The sequence below is a fragment of the Apteryx rowi genome, unplaced genomic scaffold (assembly GCF_003343035.1).
Source record: "Apteryx rowi isolate R43461 unplaced genomic scaffold, aptRow1 scaffold_238, whole genome shotgun sequence".
NCBI lineage: Eukaryota > Metazoa > Chordata > Aves > Apterygiformes > Apterygidae > Apteryx > Apteryx rowi.
The window spans coordinates 69700-82072 of record NW_020448730.1 but is presented as its reverse complement, the minus strand read 5'-3'; the positions used below and the strand labels follow the sequence as shown (position 1 = coordinate 82072).

The 12373-nt window shown below is 35.2% G+C and overlaps 1 protein-coding gene across 1 annotated transcript in view; it reads right to left on the bottom strand.

The window, feature by feature from the left end:
- The window catches only part of SLC6A15 (solute carrier family 6 member 15), a 31863-nt gene extending 19985 nt beyond the window's left edge, over nt 1-11878 (bottom strand). The window contains exons 1-3 of the mRNA XM_026066104.1: nt 11590-11878; nt 662-819; nt 56-182 (exon numbers count right to left, since the gene is read on the bottom strand). Coding sequence (XP_025921889.1) covers nt 56-182; nt 662-819; nt 11590-11878 — 574 coding nt within the window. The remainder of the gene's footprint in view (nt 1-55; nt 183-661; nt 820-11589) is intronic.
- Nucleotides 11879-12373: the final 495 nt, after the last annotated feature.

Below are 12373 nucleotides of genomic sequence, written 5' to 3'. Positions count from 1 at the left end.
ACACCATGTTTGTCCCTGGATGACTTTTAAGAACATTTATATATTACAGACTTACAGGTGTGAGATGTATTTTTAACCAAAGGACACTGGTCCCATGGTAATGGATGCTGAAAAGACTGAGAAAAGTAAAACAGACTCCATCCAATAATGACATTGTAGTACAGGGCAACGAAGAAACATACCTGTAAAAAAAGACATATCAAAAAGTTACATGTTAACTACATTTGTAAATCCAAAAAAACCCCCAAATCTCTAATGCATTTAATTCTGCATATTTCCGCGCACTCAATTTTAACTTAAAAAAAGACAGAATAAGAACTCAATGGCTTGCCCCTGTTACCATACTTCACATTTTCTAAATTCTCACTTTCCTCTGTATTTATCATGTAACACCTGTAATATTTTTTACAGGCTTCTTTTCTCCCAGAAGACTAATCTATTTCCTAGTTCCTACCTTCAAAAGAATCACAGAATACAAGATAAGGTTTTATATACACATCCATATAAACATTTTTTTTTATATACTAGTTTAAGATCTTCCTAAAAATTGTAATTGACCTTGAATCCCAGCTACAAATCAGTCACCTTTTCTTACAGCAAAATAGAAAGTTGAAATCACACTGATTGGAAGACAAATCACACAATTTAGGTTAAAACTTACTACGCAGCTTGCAAATCCAATTCCTCCAAGCTTGGGGCTGATATAATTCCATACACCAATACTCCCTCGTCGGATTCTTTGCCCCACAGAAAGCTCCAAGAAAAAGAGTGGAATCCCTATTATCAGTAGCAGGATTAAATATGGCACAAGATATGCACCTACAAAAGGAAGAAAATATAAATCAGAGCAAGTGTATGAAGAGTCCGTCAGACACAACAAAGGGGAAACCAATTAATATCTTCAAGTTAGAAATAGTGTCATTTACTTCAAAACTTTTTTGATCATGTGCAATGCGTAATTTCATCTGAATGATGGCTGTGTATCTTTTAAAATCTGGAAAACCCAGAGATGACATACTTCTAAAGCACTGTAACACTTTGAGACAAACCTTACACAAAGTGAATCACTATCTAATCTAGCTGTTTGTTTATGTGAAATTTTTGGCATTTGATCAAGCTTTCTAGAGATACAGTGATTTTATCAGGAGGTGAATCAACATTTCTTAAAAAACTCTACACCTTAAATTCTAATAGAACAGTAAGAGTGAATATGTAAAGGAAATAGCACAGTGTGCTTGCTACAACATTCTGAATTTCATCCAATCTTAAGCACATTTTCTGAAGACCATACTGTTTATTTCTCCAGATACACCTCAGATGCTTAGTAATGAGATTTCACAATGCACAGAATAGTGATTTTATGCAGCTAAATAAGAAACCTTTATCAGCTCATCTCTACCAGGCTCCAGACAGAGAGACATGAGATGGAAATGAAATGGAGTATCGTAGATCCAGATAGTCTGACTGAGGCACTACAAACTCCAGTTAAATATATGTTTGAAAACTGAGCTGTTCTTTCATCTTTAGACACATACCTATAAAACAATTCTTCTTTCCAAGGTATTAATCCAGGGAAGTAATTACACACATTTCTAACTTCAGGATGTGAGTATCTCCATTTATTTCAGTAAAATTAATTGCAAGCAAACATATCCATATGCAAGTGCATGGACAATTCAGAAGCAAGCTTCATCCTTGTTGCTGCAGAGTATTTAAGACTGGAACTAACAAAATATTTAAGCATCAGTAATTAGCAGTGGCACCTAATTTTCAAACGTCTGGCTCTTACACTACAATATAGAATACTGACTGTCCTGACCACCTAACTCAAAGAGCTTGGAACTCTTGTTCACAACCATTGTCAGGCTAAAGAAAAAGCACTTGAGAGTCAGACTGCAGCATGTCTGAGCAGGCTGCAAAGCAAAAATCTAAAGATCTCAGAACCCTAGATTCAGAGATACAACTACTAAGTTGTCTAATGAGTTTATTCACCTCCGTGATTAGAGAAAAGCTGAGCAAAGTTCAGAAACCAGTTCGGGATTGACAGCCTCAATGTCTAACTTAAGTCCTACTTTAAGTTTCTTCATCCAGCACCAACTTTCTAGTGCTTTTTCAGCAGTCTGTCAAGATACACTGTAATTTGCATAGCCTTAGTAGGTAGCGTATCTCATGTAGTAGGCTTTATTTTAGAAAAGATAGACTTTTCTAAAGATGTGCAGGAAGCCTCAAATTTTCTGGTACCATCGGCTCCTAAATTGGTCCATTTGCTATTCTGCTTTTCATGAAACACGGATAAGCTCAACATCATTTTCTGTATAAAGATCTTACAAAGATCCTAAGCATGGTGTAACTACAGTCATGGGTCTCTAAGAAAAGTAAGAAAAGAGACAAAGAAAATCTGTGAAAAACTGTTGATGGGATAGAGGAAGAACCTATTGATCTTATTTACTCCACAGTCCATAAGCTATTGTTAGCAATGAAATGGCTGCTTGTATTTTATTTTCATGATATGATAATATGATATGCAATGAGCAGCATTTCTTCAAGAACTATGCCAAGTTGTTAACAACCTACTGTTTTTGAGGTTAAAATGCTACCTCATAGAGCCAAACGTCATGTTCTATCTACCCACTGCAGCACAGCATTTACTCTCTACTTAAGTACATGATTATAATTATGATTCATATTGCGGTAGCAACTATATCCCCAATCAGTGCTTTGGGCTCTCTTGTGGCTGATCTTGTATGTGTACATAATGAAAAGACTGCAAAGGACTTACTTTCTACTATGAGAAGAGTGGCAGCAGACAAACAAATGTGGGAAAAATTTACTTGGATAAATAGAGTAACAATAACATTCCAAAATGAGTGGGACTATGTCTTAGGAATATACAAGTCTTAAATAAATAATACTATTAAGTACCCTTGATTTATTGTCATCATTCTCTCAAAATTTCTGAGACATAACCATACTATTAACTCACACTGCAAATGAGTCACAGAAGCATAGGCATCAGTATTTTCAAACACTTGGTCCTACAATTCACTGAAAAAAAACAGTACATAGTTTTTTAAGCACTATGTCACTACTGTAAATGATACCTGAGATATCTTATTTAGACAGGTGTCACATAGGTGAGCAGAGAAAAGCCTAAATATCTCAAAAAAATTGGGGCCTAAGTGACTTACCCTGTATCCCACTGGATGACTGTACTAGAGCAGAAACTGAACCCAGCTCTTCAGGTCCCAGTCCACAACCTTAACCACAAGGCTGCAAAGTTAAGCACATGTTTAAAGACTGGGCTGATGTGGGTGTTTTCTGGTGCAATATCAATATAAGTTGCAAGATTTATCGGTTAGATCCAGTTAAATGAGTTAAATAAATGTGGTGTTAAATCCACATTTCATTATACATTGTGCAACCCTATAACTCAATATGGTTGGCCAGCAGAGATCATCTCTATAGTGCAGGGCTTGTGCAGAGGATCCGAAATGCGTCTTCTGATCATCCAAACCTGCTGAGCTCCCTTTTCAATCCTGCCCTCCCACTGACCCCACCACAGGAAGAAGGATATAATGGAGAATGGTGCATGTCTGGGTTTCAATGCAATCAAGTTTGGATATAGCTGGATTGTACAACCGTGTATCAAAGCTGCAAAGCACTCCTGTGCCCCATAGTCCATATGAAACCACAGCATCTCTGCACAAAGACCTTGTTTCAGCCTTCCCCTGAAGTTAGATATACTTCAATAATCTGGAAGACATCTTCACTTCATCACAAAACAGAATCACTTTGTAAATATCTCTGCACATCTGTTGTTTGCCAGTGCATGAAAACATGGGCCCTTGGAGTTACAGTGTTGAGTAAAGCTCATTCTTATTTGAATTAGAACAACAAATTATACATGCTGGCCTTGAACAGCATCCTACAATTACTTACGTACATACTCTGCTATACCTGCCAGCTAAGCAGCCTTCTGAGTATGAGAGTCTTGTGTGGTTCAGGATCTCCATCTCTCTTTTCTACAGTTTAAAAACAATTCTACTGTAAATCACCTATACAGGCTTTTTTACACATTTTGGCCTTTAAAATGGTCTTTCATATAAAGAAACTATCATATATTTTTCATCTCAACTTCACAAGGAAAACAAAATGTCAAAAATATATACCTGACCCTTCTTCACTAGAATTAATGGTAAAAATACAAGTGATTTCAGGGGCTGGTGAACGTTCATACTGTGCACTGCACAACTTTTATTTCTTAAATTTTGTATGTAACCTAGCATTGTAATGGGATAATTGGTAGACTGTCTCACTTGAGATTATCATACATAGCAAATTCAGCAGGATTATTGTTAGAAGGGGAATATTAACATCATTTTTGACTTAAGTTCTTATAAATGTTCAAGAAAACACATAGAATGACATGATTCATAATGATTAAAGAACTAGAAAATAATTACAGAAGGAATAATGTAGGATAACAATTACCCTCTGGATATTACAAGAAGAACCTTCCTTCTCCTAGCCATTCTTGATATAACTCAAAAAATCTAAAAAAAAATTTTTTTCCAAATTTGTTTCAACTGTTGCTGCTTGTAATTTTTAATTAAGTGTCTAGTGTCTGATTCAGGTTTTCCTTCAATGAAGGAGAGTTTTACCACAGTTTTGAGGAGACGTACACCCCAGTTTTTGTATCTTACTGCACACTTACTCATAGAAAGCTGGAAAGGAGCTGATATTCAGATGAAGATCAATTTCTCTTGAACATAGAAGACATTAACATTTTCAGTTATGACTAGTGGACAGCAAAACACTACAGATTTACAGTCTACTAAACTATTTTAAGTGAATTTATTTACAATTACAAAATACAAACTGATTTTATCAGAAACACCCTATACATTTCATGGAATTAGTTTTTCACAGTTTTAATATGTTCAGGTATGCCTATTTCAAAACTGTGCTTAAAGGATGTAACTTCCCTTAGCCAATCAGCTTTAATGAAATAATTAATCTTGCAGAAGAAAAATAAGATATTTTTAGTACACTGAAGGTCATGAATTTGACAAAACAGTTTAAATTAGAACTTGCTAAATAATATTGAAGACATCAATGAATTCAGGTCACTGATTTTAAGTTACTGATCAAGAACTACATAATGAAGTTATTGAATCCATAATCAGTGTTGGACTACAACAGAATACTTGCTTTGCTCCCATTCCACTTAAATTAGACAATCAGACCGTAGCTTTTAATCACTATGTGGTCCAAACCTTTAATCGTCTAAATGTTATTTCCTTAACAGTTCTCAGGAATAGCTGCTTTGTTTTTTATAAGCCCACAGAACAGTAACTGTTTAATCTGGTGGTATTTCAGTAAAAAAATCCAGACTATTTAACTGTAAAGCTGATGTGTTTCTACTCATGTCAATATTTTCAAAATGCAATGGCAAAGTAATCTTCTACAGATTTCTTCATGCTGCTCACAGCTATCGTCTGTTTATTATTGTTTTCTAGTTCTTTTAGCTTTTTAGATTACAATACTATTAAAAAGATTGACATAAAAAAAATCAGGAAAATTAAGCTAATGCTCATGAAAGTTCAAAAAAAAAAATTTCTGTGTGTGCAATACCTTGCAGACTCTCAATAACATTTATAATACTCAAAGCACCTCTTAGATAACTGTGTTCACTTGGTTTCATAATAAAGCTCACTTAAGTATTACTTATTCTAACAAAACAGCCAATATTGTTAGTTTTTGTTAGTTTTAATATGCAAATATACCATTTTATTTGTTTATCCTTGGGAAAAACAAAACAAACAAAAAAAACCCAGAATGAACTTTAAATATTTCCTTTGTTTGAAAAAGCTGAAAGATGTGCAAGCTATTCACCAGATGATTGCAATGAGCCGCAGGAAATACAGGTCTAGCTTGTCACTATTTGTTGGCCTCACTGCAAAATTGGGTAGACTAAAGCTATTTATTTTTAAGGCTTACTATCAATCATAGGAAACTGTGGCAGCTTTGAACCTTTTCCACTTTATGTATATAAAGTCCAGGACCACAAGAAGGCACGAGAGACGGCATGGCTCCATAGGCTAATAATTAGGAAGATGGGAGGAATCCCAGTTTTGAGAGCTATTAATGTATTAAAAAGTCATCAAATAAAATATAAACTGTGTAACAGCGGAACAGAGATCATAAAGCAAGTGAATGCTCTAATCACTAATTTGTTCCAGTCTTCCTGAATGGCTTGCTGTTCAGTGGACTCCCTGAATTCTAGTCTTCAATAATTACCTCCTTCAACCAGAACAGCCTATACCTTGTTATCAGGACACATTCAGAGAGGAAAGATGTGAACTGAACAACCTCAGGCTAAGGAAGGCAAATAAATAAATTCAGTCACCAGCAAAGCACTGAGCAACTGGATAAAAAGGAGATACCTCCTCCTCCTCATCCTGTGTTCATAACGTAACTCTGCTTTGCTCTGAAAAGGAGTAACCTTCAGTGCTAAAACAAGTTTCAAATGCCACAACACCTCATTGCAGCCTAAAGTCATATGCTGAATCCTAGTAAGAACCATACCTCTCCCTTCAGTATTCCCCGCTGGCTGGCTAAGGTGGGTCCCCACACAACATGTGGTCTGCTATGATTCCAGTCTAAGGATGATGACTTTCAAACTCTTGCATTGATACTACCTGCCTAACTTAACATATGGACTCCATTCCAGGAGCCAGGTGTTTAGAAGTTAAACTCTATTGTGCTGAGCTGTGAAATACCCATGTTCGCTTATGGAATTAGTCCTTACTTCTATGTAGTTCAGAATAGGCGTATGTAAAATGTTTCTGGAACAAAAATCATACAAGGTAATGCCCAGATTATCCTTGTCCATTAATTTGAGGCTGTTTTCTTACTGATAATATGTAGTGTTACATTAAAGAATAGGTCCTTTACAGTTAGCTTCTAACGTTTGGCTTCTACAGCATACAAGATTTAATTTTACTCTAAAAAAAAAATCTGTAATAATATTACTCTATTTTCTTCTGAGGCAATATGCAGAGTAGGAATTTGGGAATGTTTGCAGTAATGATACACATGACTGAGTCCTTTAAAAAAGCTGCAGGCTATTATAGATAAATCATGCATGATATAAAATATGACATACTATAATATGCACAGAAATAGTTTCAAACTAGCTTCAGACAGAAAAATACTGTTAGAAATATTTAAGAATTTCCCAGCTATAATTTTTGTTTTGCTCTGAAACGGTTAATGTTGAGTCAACCTTATAAAGTCTGTCTATTATTCAGCAATAAACATAACAGTTACATTTTATTCATGCAGCTAGAGTATCAGAAGAAGCATCCGTAGATGATTCTTACATAAGTTTATCCTTTTAGCTTTCATATTACTTCCTCTACTCAGCTTATCCTCTCTTAATCCAATGCTATGTTACATGAGACAGCCTGAGCTGACCTACTAATTTACCAAACAAAAATGCAAGGGCCCACTCCTAGGCACTCCCACTTTTGCTTACTTTGGTGCTCTTTCTCGTGCTGATGAGACCCCATCAGTTCAAAGCACAAGGCTGGCAAAACACTATCCAGTAAAAAAGAAGATAGTTTTCTGTTGGATTAATCAGCTGAACTGGGTCATCAACTGAATCGAAAAAGAGTCTGACAACCACCAAACCAATGAAAGAAGGCAACAGGACCATGAGTGCAGGAGCAAGGGCAGACACAGTGAGGTCAAGTGAGATGGAGAGTGAGAACTCCCATGCCCAGCAGTTGTTATATCAGTTCTGCCATCTCATACAACTCATGCAACATCTTAAAGATTAAGACTCATGTTAATCAGTTGGTATGATGCTGTGTTAATTATTGCCCTTCTATTCACTCCGGCGACGTCCCCAAATCATTTAAGCACTGTGTTTTCTGTGAATTCACTGAAACATTGCTGGTTCACGCCAGCACTGGGTATGATCTACTCTGAGCAGTCAATTTTCTATCAGAAATTATTAAAACATTCATTGTATTTTATTCCTAAAAGTCTTTTGCTTAAAGAACAACATGAGTTAAAACATAGCAATCCAGAAAATTGCTGTATTATTCAGTTTTACTTTCTGACATGAGATTTTTTCTTAAAATTCTGTTATAAAATTGTTATATAGGAACTGTGGCTGTCTGCACAATCATATGGATTTCCCTTCATATAGCAAAGGAGTAATAAATAAACTGTACAGTGTAAAAACGTTAAATGTCAAAAACTTTTAAAGCTAAGTTACAGTATATTCAATTCCAATGCAGATCACTTTCATGAGGCTCAAGGAAGAAATAGCTTTTATATCAGTAAGGCTGAAAAGAATGCAAGAGGTGTCTTAAGTTCCAGATGGGGATTGGGCATTCCCTACCAGCGAGAAGAAGGGGGACCTGTGGGAAAGATAGTGGTGAAGATGGCAGAGAAGGATCCAAAGGCAGTTCTTGAAAACTTTATTGAACGATTGCAGCCCCTCATTCACAGACCCTAAAACTCCACTGGGCACTCCCTCTTCCCAAGCAAATAAGTAGCCTGGAGTGCACACACTCTTTTCCCCATTTTTTTCCCCTTGATACTTCCTGCTACAGCTAGCTAGAGCTAGCTGCTGCTACAGGAGCTACAGCTATTTCCCAACTGCAGATTGAAGTTAGCCCCAGGAGTGCTCCAGCCTCTCCTCTCACCTATCACAACAAACTTTTTGTGGGAAGGAGCCAAGTTTGAAACCCAGCAAGGAACTGCCCACTCTAGATAGAATCAGGAATTTAGAATCTAAATAAGCATATAAAGTATTAGATATTACTCTAAATACTTATAAATTTATATGAATGAAAGCAATAGGGCAAACAGTTAAAGGAACTCAAGAAACAAAGCAGAGGAAGTTGTTTTGGTGGTACAGACCAGATCTAGAATGAGAGATGGGAAAGATCAAAGGTCAAAGTTAAATAATAATAATAACAATAAGATTACTACATGGTTAAGGTTTAGCTTCTCTCTTACTGATGGCTTTGGATCACTTAATATTGGAGGATATCTGTGAAGGAAACTTCTTAATGAATAACTATGTTTTTTCCTTCTTTTTTTTTTCACCTGGAATATTTTTACTGGTTTACCAGTATTCAGTTAACTTGCCTTGCCTGAAGTTATTTGCCAGATATAAGTTGTTTAAAGGTAGGGAAGAAAATCAGAAATGTTTGGACAAGAGTAGCGTTTGCAGACCTAGCCAGATACTTCACTGAAGTCCTTCTAATAAAAAAATAAATAAAAATAAAATAAACACATCAATACTCAGAAGACTACGGGACAGTTCTGATACAGACATTTTCAATGAGTTACATAAAAGCACTCTAAACTGGTCTGAAAAAAGATACATAGGTACTAATATTCTTTTAGCAGAACACTGGAACCTCACACATAAAATGCATGTAATTTTTTTACCATGTGCCTGAACTTCTCCCTTCTTCCCTTCTCCAGTTCTCTTACGTGTTTGTGAGCATTATCTGTCCATCCACACACATATATAGGCACCAAAGCACTTCATATGTTCGAATGTTTTGTATCACTTCATCCACCTTGCATTATGGTTAACTTGAAAACCAAGAAAGCTTTAGCTGTAATAATCACTTGCTTTTCTCTCTTGGTCAGAAGTCTGCAAATCCCTAAAATGACTCAAAACTGTTGTTAAAAGCCAAATACAGTCTTGTCTCAGCCATGGGCAGAAAACATTACATCTTCCTGGACTATTCTATATACGGAAGTTCCTGCAATCATGGCACAGAGGCAAATATTTAATTTCAACCCGAAATGACTGCATTTATATTTTTTCAAGTTTGGTTAATGAGATTATAGAATCCCCAAGGTTTCTTGCTAAAATATGAAATACAAATTATGAATTATTTTTAATATATTTTTATTTCATCTGAATTAAACTTGCAATCACTAGCATACTATTTGTAAAAGTGACTGATGATATGAATCCAACAGTCTAAGGACACACCAAGAGATTTTTTCTTTTGGTTCAAAAGAGAATCCAATGGGCTTGCAAAATTCATAATTAACTACATTATCAGACCTTCCAAAGGGATCACAGCTACACAAAACAAACTGCTGTAATTTTTGTGTAGTCCTTGAGACTACATCTTCATATCATATGCAGGACAAAATGATAGAGAATAGAAACATTTTAATAGCTATATCTGTAACTAAATACAAATCAGTTTGCTTTAAAATTAGATTTGTTATTTTCTTCAGGTAGTAGTGATACATGATCAACCCTATAGTGTATGTTTCTAGTAGGTTAGACCAGATTGTCATTCAGTGAAAAGCTATGGCTTTTGAGAAACTACATTCAACTTTTGATTTCTCAGAAACATCCTTGTTATTGATGAAGAAAAACTCAGATTCCACAGGAATCATTATACTAATCAGTTAATAACTTTCTCTCCAGAGTAAAAAAAGAAAAAAAAAGGGAAGTTAAATAAGAGTGAAAAATGTTTACACTAATTAAAAATTAAAAAATGTAGACTTCATTCTGGAGAAGGAGAGATTTGAAAGTATAAACTCCATTTTTATTGTTTTAATTGAATGACAGAAAACACATAAATTACAGAATTATACTCTATTTACACTGTAGGCCAGTTTCTACACTCCTCAGTTACATCAGTTTTGCCATTCAGCCTTTAAAATCCAGTGTGAATAAAATGTCATTTTTAATTTTCTCTTCTGTAGTACGGATCTAATTTTTGTATGGTGACAGATTTGTTTTGAATTAAGCTGAGTAATTAGTTACATTAGGATGTACCTTAATGTACTGTAATAGGGTATAGTATAGTATAGAATAATATACTAAGTCTGCATTGATAGAAGAAGGAAGGCCTCCAGTCTTCATTCTGTGTTCAAGACCATAGATAGGTAACAAATAAATACCTTTATGTTATTATTTTAAGTGAAAGATAACTTGTTATTCAGGAAAAGTAAAGTAACTGTATGACAGCACAATACCATTACCATACAGATGTAATCCCTTTATATAAACTTTATCATTTAAATTATTCATTAACAAATCATGGTCAAACATTCTAGGAGCCTGAAGGCCAATAAAAACCAAAGGTTTGAAGCTCAGTACTGCTAAACATCAGTTAAACTGTTTTGGTCTTTAAAGTGAATGTGCACTTATTTTATGCTGATTTTAATGCCTTGATTTTTTGTCCAAGTACTATAAAGAACACTTTTGTGCAACAATAATCAGGTTCTAAGTAATGTAAACCCTCCATAAAGAAATAACAGGGTTTTGCTTAACCAGTGATTAGGTTCATATCAAGAATTTTAAGAAATTTTCTACTCTGAAATATGTGGAAAAGAAAGCTCAGTAGAAGAATCTGCTACTTCCTTTAGTAGATTTGTCTCTTTAAATAAAGAGGATATGCTTTTTTTTTCCTCAGAGGCTCTGGCAGAAATTAAAAGAAAAATCCAACATGCTGGAGCATGTTTTACTCTGGAATATCTGTGCTACCCTTGAAATTAGAAAGTTTCATTAACTATCGCAAAACTTACCTCCACCATTTTTCTGACACAGATAAGGGAATCGCCACACATTCCCCAATCCCACAGAAAATCCAACTTGTGCCAGAATATACTGGAGTTTGCTGTTCCAAGCTGGTCTTTCATCTTCTACATCTGAGCCTTCCTCAACATCTACATCTTTTTCCTCCTGATCATCAACCATAAGTTCACTCTTCTTAAATGCATCATCTGAAGAGTCTTCATTAGAAAGAAGGTCTTTAACTGATTCAATGACCTCATCGTCTACGTCTCTTTTTACTACTTTGCTGTTCTTAGGCATTTGTAATCTGTGAAAAACAGTAGGGAGGTCAAGTTTAGTTCAGTGCTGAAGAAAGCTCTCCCTCTCCTTAGCCAAAAATACTGAGGAACTAGGCTGAAGATGGTGTTTGATGAGTCCTTGATATCAGGGAATCAAAAGTAAAGACTTCTGTTTCTAAATGTTTGTTCTACTGAAAATACCTGTGGGGGGAAAAAAAAAAAGTTATACTATACAGAAAAAACATAATTTAGAAATCGTATGCCTTGGTTTACCCATTTCAGTTTATCTCCCTATGCTTTGACAGGAGGGAAAAAGAGAAAGGGATGCTGGCCATCTGGGTAGATTATTATTTTAAACTACTTTTAAATTATAGGAATTAAGTCCACTTTTGTGGTCTTAAATATATATGTAAAATGCATTTCATTCACTTTTCCTGCAGACCAATAGGCTAACTGTTCATATTTTAATTTGGAAGCAAAACAAGATTCTTCTTAGCAGGTGTAACAGGACAAGTAT